We start from the raw sequence: 13,843 nt of genomic DNA, 5'->3' as shown, positions 1-13,843 counted from the left end.
CAGAGGTCTGAAATGGCCAGAATGGACAAGCTGGACCTTTTCTGCCATCTACCTGACTAGTTGTATGACTTGATTACTGTATTAAGGTACATGTTAGTTTCCTTGTGGGGACTCGTATTTAGTTGGCTGTCAAACACAGTGATCCAAGGTTTGTCTGTTTTCTGTCATCTTGAGCATCTCAGTTCCTGTGTTGTTTCTATCACTCTCTCTCTCTGTCTCTCTCAATCTCTATTCCTTAGCCGTTAGCCTCACTCTTGAGAGAGAGAGAGAGAGAGAGAGAGAGAGAGAGAGAGAGAGAGAGAGAGAGAGAGAGAGAGAGAGAGAGAGAGAGAGAGAGAGAGAGAGAGAGAGAGAGAGAGAGAGAGAGAGAGAGAGAGAGAGAGAGAGAGAGAGAGAGAGAGAGAGAGAGAGATTGAGATTTTCATGCCAAGTCTGTTTCTCGGTGGAATGTGGTTTGGTTGTAGCACAGAGCACAGATTTTTCTGTTTCCTCTGCAGTGCTGCCACTTAGGATAAAATAGATTGAATAAATTTTAATGCTGCTCTTCCCTTTGCTCTTTTCCCCCTTTCTCTACCCTCTTGTCCCGACTTTTCTGTGTCTTTTAATCTCTTCCCCCTTTTCCTGTTCTAATTTTTAATATCTGTTACATTAATTGTATGTTTGTAAAAGGAGGGTATGTGTGTGAAGCACTTCCCGGATTGCACAAATAGGGGGATGTGCGCCGAATGACGTCTCGAAAAAACTGAAACACTTTAGAAAAGGATGTACAGCAATTTAGGTTTAATTATTTAGAATTAGAGGAATAACCCCAGTCTCTTTTCTCTTCTATAGTGAAGAAAGCAATAGAGTTGAAGTCCAGAGGGGTGAAGATGATGCCCAGTAAAGATTCCAGTCACAAAAACGCTGTCTGTGAGTATACAACCATCCACTGTTTCTGAGCGCTTAAAGAGAATGTGACCATATGTCATTTAGATCGCCTTTCCCAACCAAAGTTGAAACATATCTGGTCACACTCATATATACAAGTGCTCACACACACACACACACACACACACACACACACACACACATGTTTGTACTTCTATCTTAGTGAGGACATCCATAGGCGTAATGCATTTCCTAGAGCCTTACCCTAACCTTAACCATCACAACTGATTGCCTAAACTTAATCCTTACCCTAACCCTAACCAAACCTCAATTCATACCTGTTCTCTAAAAACAAGTCTTCACCCTCAAACATGGCTGTTTCAAAGTGAGGACCGGCCAAAATGTCCTCACTTTGTAAAAATGTCCTCACATTGATAGTTAAATGCAGAAAATGGTACTCACCATGTAGCAAGTACAAGAACACACACACACACACACACACACACACACACACACACACACACACACAGCCACATACTGTATGTACACAAGGACACATGGGATACATCCATCTTTGATGTGGCAGAAGCAGTGATTTCATCTATTTTTCAGTGTGGCTGACCTTCCAGGAGACAAGAATTAGTACCACACTCTCCTTTTCTGTTTTTTCTTCTGGTGGCAGCTATATGCTCTCTATGTACACCGATCAGGCATAACATTATGACCACTGACATCTGAAGTGAATAACACTTATTATCTCTTCATCATTGCACCTGTTAGTGTGTTCGATATGTCAGGCAACAAGTGAACATTTTGTCCTCAAAGTTGATGTGTTAGAAGCAGGAAAAATGGGGAAACGTAAAGATTTGAGCAAGGTTGACAAAGGCCAAATTGTGATGGCTCGACTACTGGGTCAGAGCATCTCTAAACTGCATCACTTGTGGGGTGTTCCCAGTCTGCAGGGGTCAGCATCTATCACAACTGGTCCAATGAAGGAACACTGGTGAACCGGCAACTGGGTCGTGGGTGGCCAACGCTCATTGATTCACATGGGGATCTAAGACTGACCCGTGTGATCCGATCTAACAGACAAGCAGCTGTTGTTCAAATTGCTGAAGAAGTTAATGCTGGTTTGATTTGTTGCATATGGGGCATGTATAGCTGCAGACCAGTCAGGGTGCCCATGCTGACCCCTGTGCACCACCAAACAATTGGCACGTTAGCATCAAAACTGAACAAGGAGCAATGGACGAAGGTGGCCTGAATGAACCACGTTTCCTTTAACATCATGTGGCTGGCCAGGTGCATGTGCATCACCTGCGGAACACATGGCGCCAGGATGCACTATTTTGAAGAAGGCAAGCCGACAGAGGCAGTGTGATGCTTTGGGCAAAGTTCTGCTGGGAAACTTTGAGTCCTGCCACTTTGACACATAGCACCTACCTAAGCATTGTTGCAGACCATGTACACTTTTTCATGGATGCAGTATTGCCTGATGGCTGTTGTCTCTTTCAGCAGGATAATGCGCTGCGCCACAAAGCAAAAGTGGTTCAGGAATGGTTTCAGGAGCACAACGAGTTTGAGGTGTTGATTTTGCCTCCACATTCCCCAGATGTCAATCCAATCCAGCATCTGTGGGATGTGCTGGACAAACAAGCCCAATCCATAAAGGCCCCACCTCACAATTTACTGGACTCAAAGGATCTGCTGCTCCCATCTTTGTGCCAGATACCACAGCATACCTTCAGGGGTCTAGTGGAGTCCATGCCTCGACGGGTCAGGGCTGTTTTGGCAGCAAAAGAGGGATCACCACAATATTAGGCAGGATGTCAAAATGTTATGTCTGATCAGTGTGTACTCTATACCTGTTAAAACTGTTCTTACAATGCACTTAATTGCAGACCAACCATCACCCCATGCAAATATATGTTCTCTCATGACTTCTCAAGAAGCAATAAGCTAAAAAAACAGTACTACAATGGAAAAGTTTACATTAGTAAAGGTACAGATGTATTATAGTCAAAATGTAATTAAGTGCAAAAAATGAAAGTTCTTGTTATTTGACTGAAAAATTACTTTATACGATGGTCTGAGTGAATACTTGATACAGATTGGCTGCAGGGTGTCCATTAATTCCAGATAAAGGACACCTACTAAGTAGTTTCAATAAAACTGTCTGTCCACTGTTCTGAATTAATGTGTTGGCTCAGCCTGTACCTAAAGTGGGTAACCTCAGCATGCATAAAACTGGGTGAAATACAAGAGAAAAACTAACTTTTTCTGCACACATTCAACTTTTATGTCAACTTTGGATTTTATTAAGATAGAAGTCTTCTTTGAGACCCAAAGTAAATCTGTTTTACTGCTTGGTGCTCATGTCAATGTGTAATTGGAAACCGAAAGCACATCATCCCAAACCTCTAATTTGTTTCTGTCAAGATTGTTTCCCATATTTTAAATTTGAATGTTTTTTTAGACTCCAGATGTTACACACAGTGCACTTGTCTGTGCTGGTGTCAGGATGAGGATCCAGTGACAGTCAATAATAAACGCGGTGCAGCACAAGGTTTCGCTTTTGGCTGCCTGTCACAGTTGCTTCCAGTGAAAACCCAAAGTCTTTATATTATCTATTTCTGCTTTTTTTCTTTCACTCTCTAAATTTCCAAAAGTTTAGTGAACACAGGAGGGTTGGTGTTATGGTTCATTTTGGTCAAAACTGGAAACGTTCCCACTGTGTCATATTTATTCCCCCTGGAGATGCAGCCAAGAATCCGGAGAGAATGAAATCGTTATTGGGTAAGCCAGCAACAGCCTGCCTGTGAGATTGTGGGCTAGTAGATAAATTGCACTGTCAAATAAGGAGCATTAATAAGGGCCAAGTTAAAAAAACAAACAAACAAAACAACAAAAAAAACTTAAGTGTTCCAATAATTTCTGTGTTTTCTATTCTCTCATCTTCTTGGCTATGCACGTTTTTATTTGCTCCTCACTGTTTTCTTATATTGTACAGACTACATGCTGTGCAGTACATGCATATGCTACATGCCATGCTAGTGGGATGTATTTTGGTAAAAGCCAAACTCTTAAAGAATTTTGCATGCAGCTGCACATACTGTACGAGTATGTGACAAATAAAAATTCTTGAATCTTGACTGCAAACAAATCTACATATAAAAGCCAGGAAAAAAGACAGCATCAGTAACACCAGAAGCAAAAATGACACATTTAAATTCAAATGAAAAAGCTCCCAATTGATTCTAATAATTGGACTGTTGCCTATCTAGGGCAAATAGGGCAACAATGTTCATGCTATTGGCATAGCTGGTCAACTGTTTGATTCACTGCAATTATTTCCTGATCATGTTACCAAACCTTAACCGAAATATTGCTGTTTGTGACTGAAATATGCAATTAAAAAATAGCTATGCATAGTAATAATTTCAGCAATGCAGATCAAACAATTTCAAGCTAGTCATGATGGTGATAGTAATTTTTACAGGTGTTCATTAAAACAACTCGATTTTGCTGTTTAGTGTGAAAGTGAGCAGCATGCTGCAGATGACAATGTTGAAGTAAAGCTGAAGCGTGTTTCAGATAATTAAATATGAAGAAACTGTCTGAAGCTTCATGGTTATGTCAAAATAACACAACAGAAAAACAAACAGAGCACTTGTCAGTGAAGATCTTGAAATGATTTATTAGTAATTCACCAAAAGTTTGTTTGAATGCTGGCAGCTAATGTGCGCAGTAGGTGGCAGTTTTTACAGTTTATTTTGGAGTTTGAAAGAAACTCTCAAGTGCCTGCGTTTAAGTATTTAAGTATTTGCTCAGTTTCGACTTTGTAATATCTTCAGACCTGATCTTTGAAAGCTGTTGTTTGTTCGGGGGTTAGCATAAATCAGTTGTTATTTAAGAAGACAAAGAGGAAAACTGTGGCAAACTAACTGGATTTCTGTTTTGATTGTATGATCCAAAATGGGAGGTAGAGGCATGGAATGTTGTTATGTGGACCTCGGGAAAAATAGGTTTCACCTCAGTGGCAGCTAATGGGAATCCAAATAAACGCGATCAGTATTTTGATCGAGCAGTAAAACAATTTAATCATAAATATGATAAATATCTACGCAGTCTCTGGTGGCAGACATATTTCTTGGCAGCTTAGAGATGCCTTAAACACCGTATTCAGATCATGTGACACAGACTTTTAATTATCACGAAAGCCCAAACTCATACCTCATCCATTCCTTAGCATTTAACTTCATAATAAAATCCTCATCAATAATTCTGATGATTTACACGCTCAGCCGAGCATTCACTGCTGCAATTAACATTAGTATGGCATTCTTTTCTGTGTTTGCGTGTGTGTGTGTGTGTGTCTGTGTGTGTGTGTCTGTATGTGTTTGTGGGAAAAGAAATCTGGTGTGTTTGTGTTCATCTTCATGTGTTGATGCAATTAAAATTTAAACTGGCATGCTCCATGTGTGAGTATGTGAGGAGTTCCTGGGGCAAATCGGTTATTATATTTATCAATGATGCAGTGCCCAATGAAGAATTCAAGTCTCTCTCTCTCTCTCTCTCTCTCTCTCTCTCTCTCTCTCTCTCTCTCTCTCTCTCTCTCACTCACTCACTCACTCACTCACTCACTCACTCACTCACTCACTCACTCACTCACTCACTCACTCACGCACACTCACTCTACTCTCATTGACACATGCTGTACACACACTTAAATGAACATGTATACACAATAATTCATGTATATGAAGTTATTTACACATAAAAGGCCTGAAGTCAGTCTGCTGAGTCCAAAGCTACTGGTTTTGCTTGTTGTAAGGAGGACCAGCTAACAAAAATGTCTTTCTTTGGTAAGTTTAAGTCTCTCTGACTGCAATGTAAATATTTTAAATAAATTACCATATAGCTATAGAAATGCATATACTCTTTATATCCATTTAGACGATATTGACTTTAAAAAATGACTCTGCATCAACTCAGCAGCAGACTTAACCTTATGACTCGTAATATACTTTCGCACCAGATGGCCCAAATCTTACTGCATATTTTCCCTGTGTGCAGTAAAATCATAGTAATCACCAGCGGTTCTTACATATTCGTTAAAGACTCTCAGAAGGACATATCCCACTCATAAAATTATTGTTGCACTTAAGTGAATGAGCTTTGTTATCTGTAATCATTACGTGGAGCCAGAGAATGATGATAATGACTGTGAACGGTGTAGTCCAGGGATCCCTTAAGCTTTTGCAGCACTGGACATAAATGAGAAATTTAGTTTCCCACCATGGGACCCATGTTCATTGAAAACATGCTAGCATTTGGGGACCAAAACGGAGTAAATGTGGGTTTTTACATTAGCTCAGTGAGGTAACGTAGACCATCAAGCTGGCAACCAGGGTCATTAAAACATTAAAAAACTTAAGTCGAGGTCCATTTTTGGTCCTGAACCAGTCTTTGAACAACACTTCTTTACACTGTAGACTCCCAGTGGTAATATTATGACTCTATGGTAGCAAATGTGCAGTCTTTATGCAATATATAATCATTACAAAGAACCAGAGACTGATGGTAATGAGTTTTCCCTGTCTAGAGAATGGAGTGCTTATGAATCATAATCTAAAGACTGTCTGTATCACCCTCTAGCCTATATTAAAGCACAGTATACTAGACACACACACACACACGAGGATAAATTTAAACGGACTATTGATTAGAATCGTACATGATAGTGACGATGAGATAAGATAATTATAAGACTGAGCTACAACATAAGAGCGGTAACTAGAACAATATAAAACGGTTCAAATGAAAGCAACACATTTCGTAGTTACCCTCTCTCAGCAGTAACATTGGTTTACTGCTGAGGATGTGTCATAATTATAGAGCGGCTGAAAGATTGTGATTAAGGAGTTTTCTCCCTAGACAATGACCTAGAACTGTAATGAATCATCATTGCGAGAGTGTGATTTATAATCAGTGTTTTCTTCAAGATTGTCAGGCAAGGTGGTGCTCAACGGCAGTCTACTGAAATGAAAGTGACACGACCACTTGAAACTTAAAATTATGAGATAGAACAGCATTGATGTTAAACAGTTTTGGGAAATCCCTCACAGTCATGCAGTCTGTTGGCATCGGGATATTCTAATAAGAGTGTTTCATCCCTCTCAGCGTCATACATTACACTTGCATTTGTTTTGAGGTGGAGAACCTTGTGAGCTTAACACAGTGATGCCGGGATAGACGGCTGCAGACTTGAGCTCTTGGGTTGATTGACCCGTGAACATGAGAAGGTGGAGGAGAAAGAGAGGGCAGAGTGGATAAGAGGCAATGAAGAAGAGGGCAGTGGAAGAGAGCGTATCAACAAACTGCACTTCACACATTTCTCTCCACATCCAGCAGGCATCTGAAGAGCACCTCAAAAGCCCTTACCTGAAACACATGCTGATCACATACACACATAGACACACGCACACACACACACACACACACACACACACACACACACACACACACACATACGCCTACGCTTTCCCTGTCTCACATTTCCTCCTTGCATCCTCTCTCACTTCCTCTTAGTTCACAGTTTTGTCTTTCCGAGCTTCACCTGTCATCTGTTATAATAGCTAAACGTTCGCTCTACATGACTTTGCATGCCTAACGCAAATGTGTTTATCCATCTATACACTGCCCTTTAAGCCTGTGGTTTACCATTTTATCTGCAATTCCCTGAGCCAATGGATTGCAGCTCACTTTATAACTCAGTTTCTTCGAACAAAGACAACAAAACTAGCAGATGTAAAATTTTATGCACAACCTTATAGTACAATTTCAATATGACACCGTTTTATAAGATTTACCTGAGTCTATTAAACATTTTTAAACACTGAATTAAATGACTGCCTGTAAAAATACGCTACCTAGCACCAGACACTGCAGCTCCATGCAGCAGTCAGAATTAATTCCTCATGTTTTTACACCCATTTTTGGAGGATTTTCAGGTTGTAAAAGTAGAAGGTGTTTATAACCACCACATTTTGATAATACAGCACTTGATACCTTTTGTACTTTTGAGAAGGTTAATGAAGTAATAATAAAACTCTGGCTGCACTGAGGAGTAGAGGCAGGAGCCATATAATTTCTTTATGCCGGGTGCATTTTTTTTAGAAACAAGGAAGAAAGAACAAAGGTCCAGCTCTACCGAACGATAACAAACACACAGTACACTGAAAACCTTCTTATCAATGGGATCATTGCAGCCGTGACACCTGTCAGCATGGTGACATCCTGACCTATGTGTCCTCAGTAGCCATAATTACATTATTATTGTTATTATTTTCATTTCTGATATTATTACAGGAGTACTCGGTGAGTAGTCTGATCAATATCTCTGCTGTGAGGAGTGGAAAACCAGGCAAATGGTTCCGGCCACCCCACAAAATAGACCCCTGATGGCAACTCATACTGGCATATTTTGTAATAACAACAATAGATCCCCTTAAATGTTGCACAGAGGCACCATCCAGTGCGTCGCTGCTGCCCACAAACATTACAAACATTGTTGTGAGATGATATTTGATGTTTCTGGTTTGTTTTTCAAATACCCAGACATATGTATGTATATGGTTCATTATACTTTAACAAATGATTGAGACATTTGCCCAAATGTATTTTTTGACTAAACAGATTGAATGCACTTTTATGGGAATTGCTCCGAAGGTCACATGCTGATGGTTCGAGCCATGAGTCCCCGGTAATCATTATTTTATTATTACTCATAGCATCAGTACACACTGATTAGAACACAGTCATGTTTGAACTTGGCCTTTATTTTCACACACACACACACACACACACACACACACACACACACACACACACACACACACACACACACACACACACTGTTTTTTTTTTTATACCTCTTTGGCAGTGTCAGTCAAAACTTACCATCATTTTCTCTGTAAACACAGAATTATTGACTGTGCTGGTGTATTGAATTGCAGCAATTTTTTAAAGCTCTGCCTACTAAGCCAGCAGGTGCAGACTGACTATTCAGATGTTCAGGAATATTTCCAGTGAGCTGGTCTTTGGAGGACTCGCCTTTTTGTCCCAACCCTGGCATTATAAACCCTCCATGCAGAAGCTCAATAGGTCATCTTAGCCGCAGTAGCAGCAGTGATGAAATCTGTAATAGCAGGTAGCAGTTATCATCCCCACTAAAAGTATCTGGCACTTGTTAAAAGTACCTTGCACTCGTTCTCAAAACGCAGGCAGAAAGAGAAAACCTGCAGCTGGTCGTGTAGGGAAGGTGCCAAAAAAAACAAAACACCAAAGGCTTCCAATGCATCATTAATATGTTCAGGTTAGACTACTTCATTCAAGTTATTAATTATTGCACTGCAAGATGTACAATACATGGCAAGAGTATAGCAATATTTGAAATACTTTTAATAATAAAAAGCATGCTGTTAGGTGATCATTTCATCAGTTCAAGTCTGAAACACATCATGAAGAAGAGTTGGTTCGTTGTTTTACACTTTGGCCTCACACAAGCAATGCAAGAAATAAAACTAGAAAATCAATCTTGTTTAATTGTTTTGTTTGTTTTGTATTTTCAATTAAGGATTCATTGAATGACAAACATTACTATGTCAGTTTGAGTTTGGCGTGTCAGATTGGAACCACTTGGTCGCAAATTGTCCAACTGCTTCACAAAGCAACTTGTACAGCTGCTAAAAAGATATAAGAGCCAAAACTATGTTATTTCTCTCACATGCAGTCAACAACCTACCATTGCAGAAGTCATATAATTCCCTTATATTTGTCACCACATTCAGTAATCTTGCTTGTGGCTGCATATGACTTTATAACTGAATCTTACAGAGCTTGCAGCAGTATATTACAGTTCACAGGGATACGTCTCCCAAAGTGACTGAATAGTTTACCACAAATGGCAGGAAGAAGTCAGTCATTAAATGAGGTGGAACTCAACGTAAAGTGGGGTCTACTACACGTCGGAAATGCCAAACATACATGGACACCAACGAGAGAATTAATCAGTTTCTACAAATTCTTAAAAACTTGACTTTTAGAGATGAAAGGTTTTCTGAAGACACTTTGATGATATGGAAATGACGTTATGAATCATAAGCTTGTGTTTAAATGCTGAATGGTCTTTTAAGTGCAAATATGGGATTAAGTCAGCCTGAGGATTTTTGACATCAGCCCAACAGTAATATTTGTCAGATTTTTTTTTTTCTACAACAATCTCATGTTGTTTGCATGAGCTGGATTTGTTTCCGCCATACAAACCTTTGTATTTGATGCCAATGAAAGCCATTTGAACAGGAGTGATGAGAAATTGCGAAAGGGAAAGTGCGTTTCAGAATGCGTTTGTGTGGTGATTTTTTGGACTGAACATCAAAAACACAGCGGAGCAACGAGACAGCTTGTTCTGTTCGCATCATATCTCACACAAACATGCGTACACAGTGTCTATACACTCGCAACCACTTGGCACACACAAAACACAATCACACAAATGCAGCAAATCATTCATCCATCTTTTATGCTGGGTTGCACAAAACTTCAGCATCCTTTTTGTAAATTGCAGCTAATGTGTGTGAGGAGGAGAAAAAAAAGAAGCAGGTCGAACACGCTGCGAATACAAAAGTTGATAGAAGGATTGAGTGGGAACAGAAGCAGATGAGGAAAACAGGAAGTGAGAGACAAGCATGTGAGAAAGATCCAAGAAAAGATGGCCGGAAAGAAAAAACGAGGCGTTAAGAGGTCAGATATCGCTCTTTCTCCAGGTCACATTTTATAATCCTCCAGGATGTTCCTTTTTTTTTTCTCCTTTGTGCTTTTGTGGTCTCTTTTCAGAGTTGTCCTCATTTTAATGCATTTTATTTATTCTCTTTCCTCTATTTTTGTGTCTTGCTAACCATCATTATTCATCCACGGAGTTCCATTAAGACGGAGCTGGTCTAAACTGGTTTCTGTCATGTTGTCTGGTCTCATTTACATTTACATTACGATTTAGGCATGCAGCAGATGCTCCCAGCCTGAGCAAAGTCTCAAACCAATGCAATGTCCCCAATATAAACCCAACAAAATTTGTCATGTGTTTTGCTCTTGTCCTGTTTTTTTAAATGATCATGCAGATAGATGAGACAAACGGGGGGGAATGAGATGCTGGGAAATGAGGCCATTTTAATTTCATGCAAAACCTATTTTTTTTAAAGTTGAATTTCTCCCAGAAGGTTCTATTAACTGAAAATTCCAACTGTATGACTGTACGCAAATTATAAAGCCTGATGAATGTGAGGTGAGATATAATTCTTGAAATAAGAGAAAGTCGAGAACATCTGAAAGTCTTTTGTGAGTTTGAACTTGGGAAAGTGTTGCAAAATGCCCTACAAAAGGCTATGTCCTTGTTAAAAATATGTACTTTGTTAAAGGGTGGAAAAGGCATTCAAAGTATTTACTGAAATAAAAAACAAAAATAACACTCCTTTTTTAAAAAATGTGCAATTTAAAGCGACAACATTTTATTTTATTTAGAATTATTGTCAAAACATATTTTATGAATCACAAGTGAAAGTAACCCTGATGGAAGAGCAATGGCTAATGTAACATTCGGTTATGTTGGGTAAAACCTCAGCCACTTTAGAATTTAGTAGTTTAGGCAAAGTTATGATAATAATGCCAGTTAAGTATCCATATTTTATAAGCTTGTCTTTTGGATATGAAACTAACAAACTGTAGTAGGTAGTACTTGAATAAAAATACTTAGATTAGTCACTTTCTGCCACCACAAGGTTTCACCATTTTTATTTGCTTTGAGATTTTTTCTTTTCAATTGTCTCATTGGCATCTGGTATATTAAATCATAGCTCTGTTCGGCTGAAGCTGTTCATGGTTCTGTTTTGTAATAAAACCACGTGACTTACAGCTTTCAAATGCATCTTGACCTGAGGTAACTCTGGTTACAGGCAGTAACATCAGCACTTTACAAGCTAAGCTGATAAATTGATTAATTTTGTGTCAGAGTTGTCTCTACTTAAGTTGAGAAGTACAAGTAGTCTGTATAATGGCAATGACAATCAATGTTAAAAGGAAATAACAGCCCTCCATGCTATTTAATGAAGTGGCTCTGAAGTGAAGCAAAATTCAAGGTAATGTAGTCAAGTTTAGTTTTAGTTTGAAGTCTATCTGCAGTAGTCTGAATCATTTGACAACTTTCAGTATTAGCTTGTGCCACCCATAAAAAACAAAATGGTACATTAATGAGGTTTAATTGACTTGAGGCTTGTGGTAGGTCTCTGCATCAGCCTTGGACAGACAAATGAGTTTTAGCTGCGTTGTATAGGTTAAAAAAAGTCTCTTTTAGTGATGTAAAAAGATACATACGCTTGTGAAAGTTAAGAACTAAGACTCTTAGAAAGTAATATCTCAGCATCAGTTGGGTTTTGTTTTTCCATGTTGGCTCACCGTCACGGCTGACTGCCATGCTCAATGGAACCGAGACGTTAACAAAAGTAGTTTCACTGTTCGTATTGTGTAGTGGCAAGTCAATTGTAGGATTAGGAAGGTCTGTTAAACCACACACAAAATCATTAATGTGAAGGTGAACCAACCTTATAAGACTGGTAAAATTCCTACCTCCAGGTTGCATTGCAATGCTCCTTGTTGTTTGTCAGAGTTTCTGTTCTGACATTACATCCATCCCAAAGAGTGCATAAAAGTCATGCAAATCAGGAAAGAAAATGTGTAAAACTTCTGACAGGGATACTCAAAAATACCGTAATAGTAATGGAAGCAGCTACACAGGCTGCTTTCAGTGTTTGAAGTTGCCGGTTGCTTTGTGCAATCTCCTTTTTGCAAAGACAAAAATTTTTCATGGGGGACATTTTAACTTGTCACTGTAGGAAAAGCAGATGTGTAAATAATAAACTTAACAATGAGTATGAGTCACTTAAGACCTTCAGCTTCTGCTAGCTGTCTGCTGTCATAAAGGCCTGTTGATTTTCTAAACTCTGTTCATGTACTGTCAAATCCAATCACTGCTACTTCACGTTTTTTCTTCAATGAAGCAAACAAAACACTTGTTCGTGAAATCTTCCTCCTTTTATAGAAGACCAGAAATAGCTAAGAGATATTTTTTATGTTGTGATGGATATTACTGTCAGAAAATCTAAAAGGCTCATTATCATAATTTGGTAAGGCTATCCATTGTTGTCGTAAAATAAATAAATAAAAAATGATTATCTTTAAATCTCGTATCCATCAGGTAGAAAAGTAAACATAGAAGAACAACATCTTGTTTTCATATCACCGTTTCTGTGTAATATGTTGTTGAGTCCGGTGACAGATTTCAAAGATCAATTTAAAATGTTTCGAAAGCTGAGTGCTTGACTCATTTTTTCTGAATTCTCAACAACTGCTAGGAATGTTTCTCACAGCTGGAGCTTTTTCCTACTACTTGTGCTTAACCACTTGGCTGTCATCACATATTGAACAATTCTCAGGTGCTTATAATCACAATAACAAGAATATTTTTCTCCCATCATTTTCTTCTTTCCTTAGTAAGAGGTATGAGCAGAAGTGTAATGCTTTACCTGTCAGCACAATATGATTCTTGTATGCCTGTAAGAGTTACAGGATGCTTCCCGTAACATTACCTGATAAGAAGTAAATCTATAATCTCCAGTAAAATAGACGCTGATATGGCCTTCCTTTATTTTCAGTGAGTCAAAGCGGTCTTGCTGGTGACGTTTGTCCAGATCCTGGAGTTCCTGAAAATGGCAAGAGGATGGGCTCTACCTTTCAGTAAGTCCACTCTATATTTTGTTTTTTACCTTCACCTGCTCCTCATCCATCCCAGTAAAAACCAAGTATCCCTGAAACAGCCAATACTGCTCTGGATTGTATTGGTCTTTGGGCCAGCTTAGGGATCATT

General features: G+C 39.0%; 1 protein-coding gene across 1 annotated transcript in view; it reads left to right on the top strand.

The window, feature by feature from the left end:
* LOC110949783 (CUB and sushi domain-containing protein 1) overlaps nucleotides 1-13,843 on the top strand; it is a 329,068-nt gene that overhangs the window by 124,955 nt on the left and 190,270 nt on the right. Inside the window, 2 exon segments of the mRNA XM_051944856.1 lie at nucleotides 832-909; nucleotides 13,632-13,713. Of these exon segments, the coding sequence (XP_051800816.1) occupies nucleotides 832-909; nucleotides 13,632-13,713 (160 nt within the window).

This window comes from Acanthochromis polyacanthus, chromosome 2 (assembly GCF_021347895.1).
Source record: "Acanthochromis polyacanthus isolate Apoly-LR-REF ecotype Palm Island chromosome 2, KAUST_Apoly_ChrSc, whole genome shotgun sequence".
In the NCBI taxonomy this organism is placed as follows: Eukaryota; Metazoa; Chordata; class Actinopteri; family Pomacentridae; genus Acanthochromis; species Acanthochromis polyacanthus.
The sequence above is the reverse complement of the archived record's forward strand: the minus strand, read 5'-3'. Positions and strand labels throughout refer to the sequence as shown.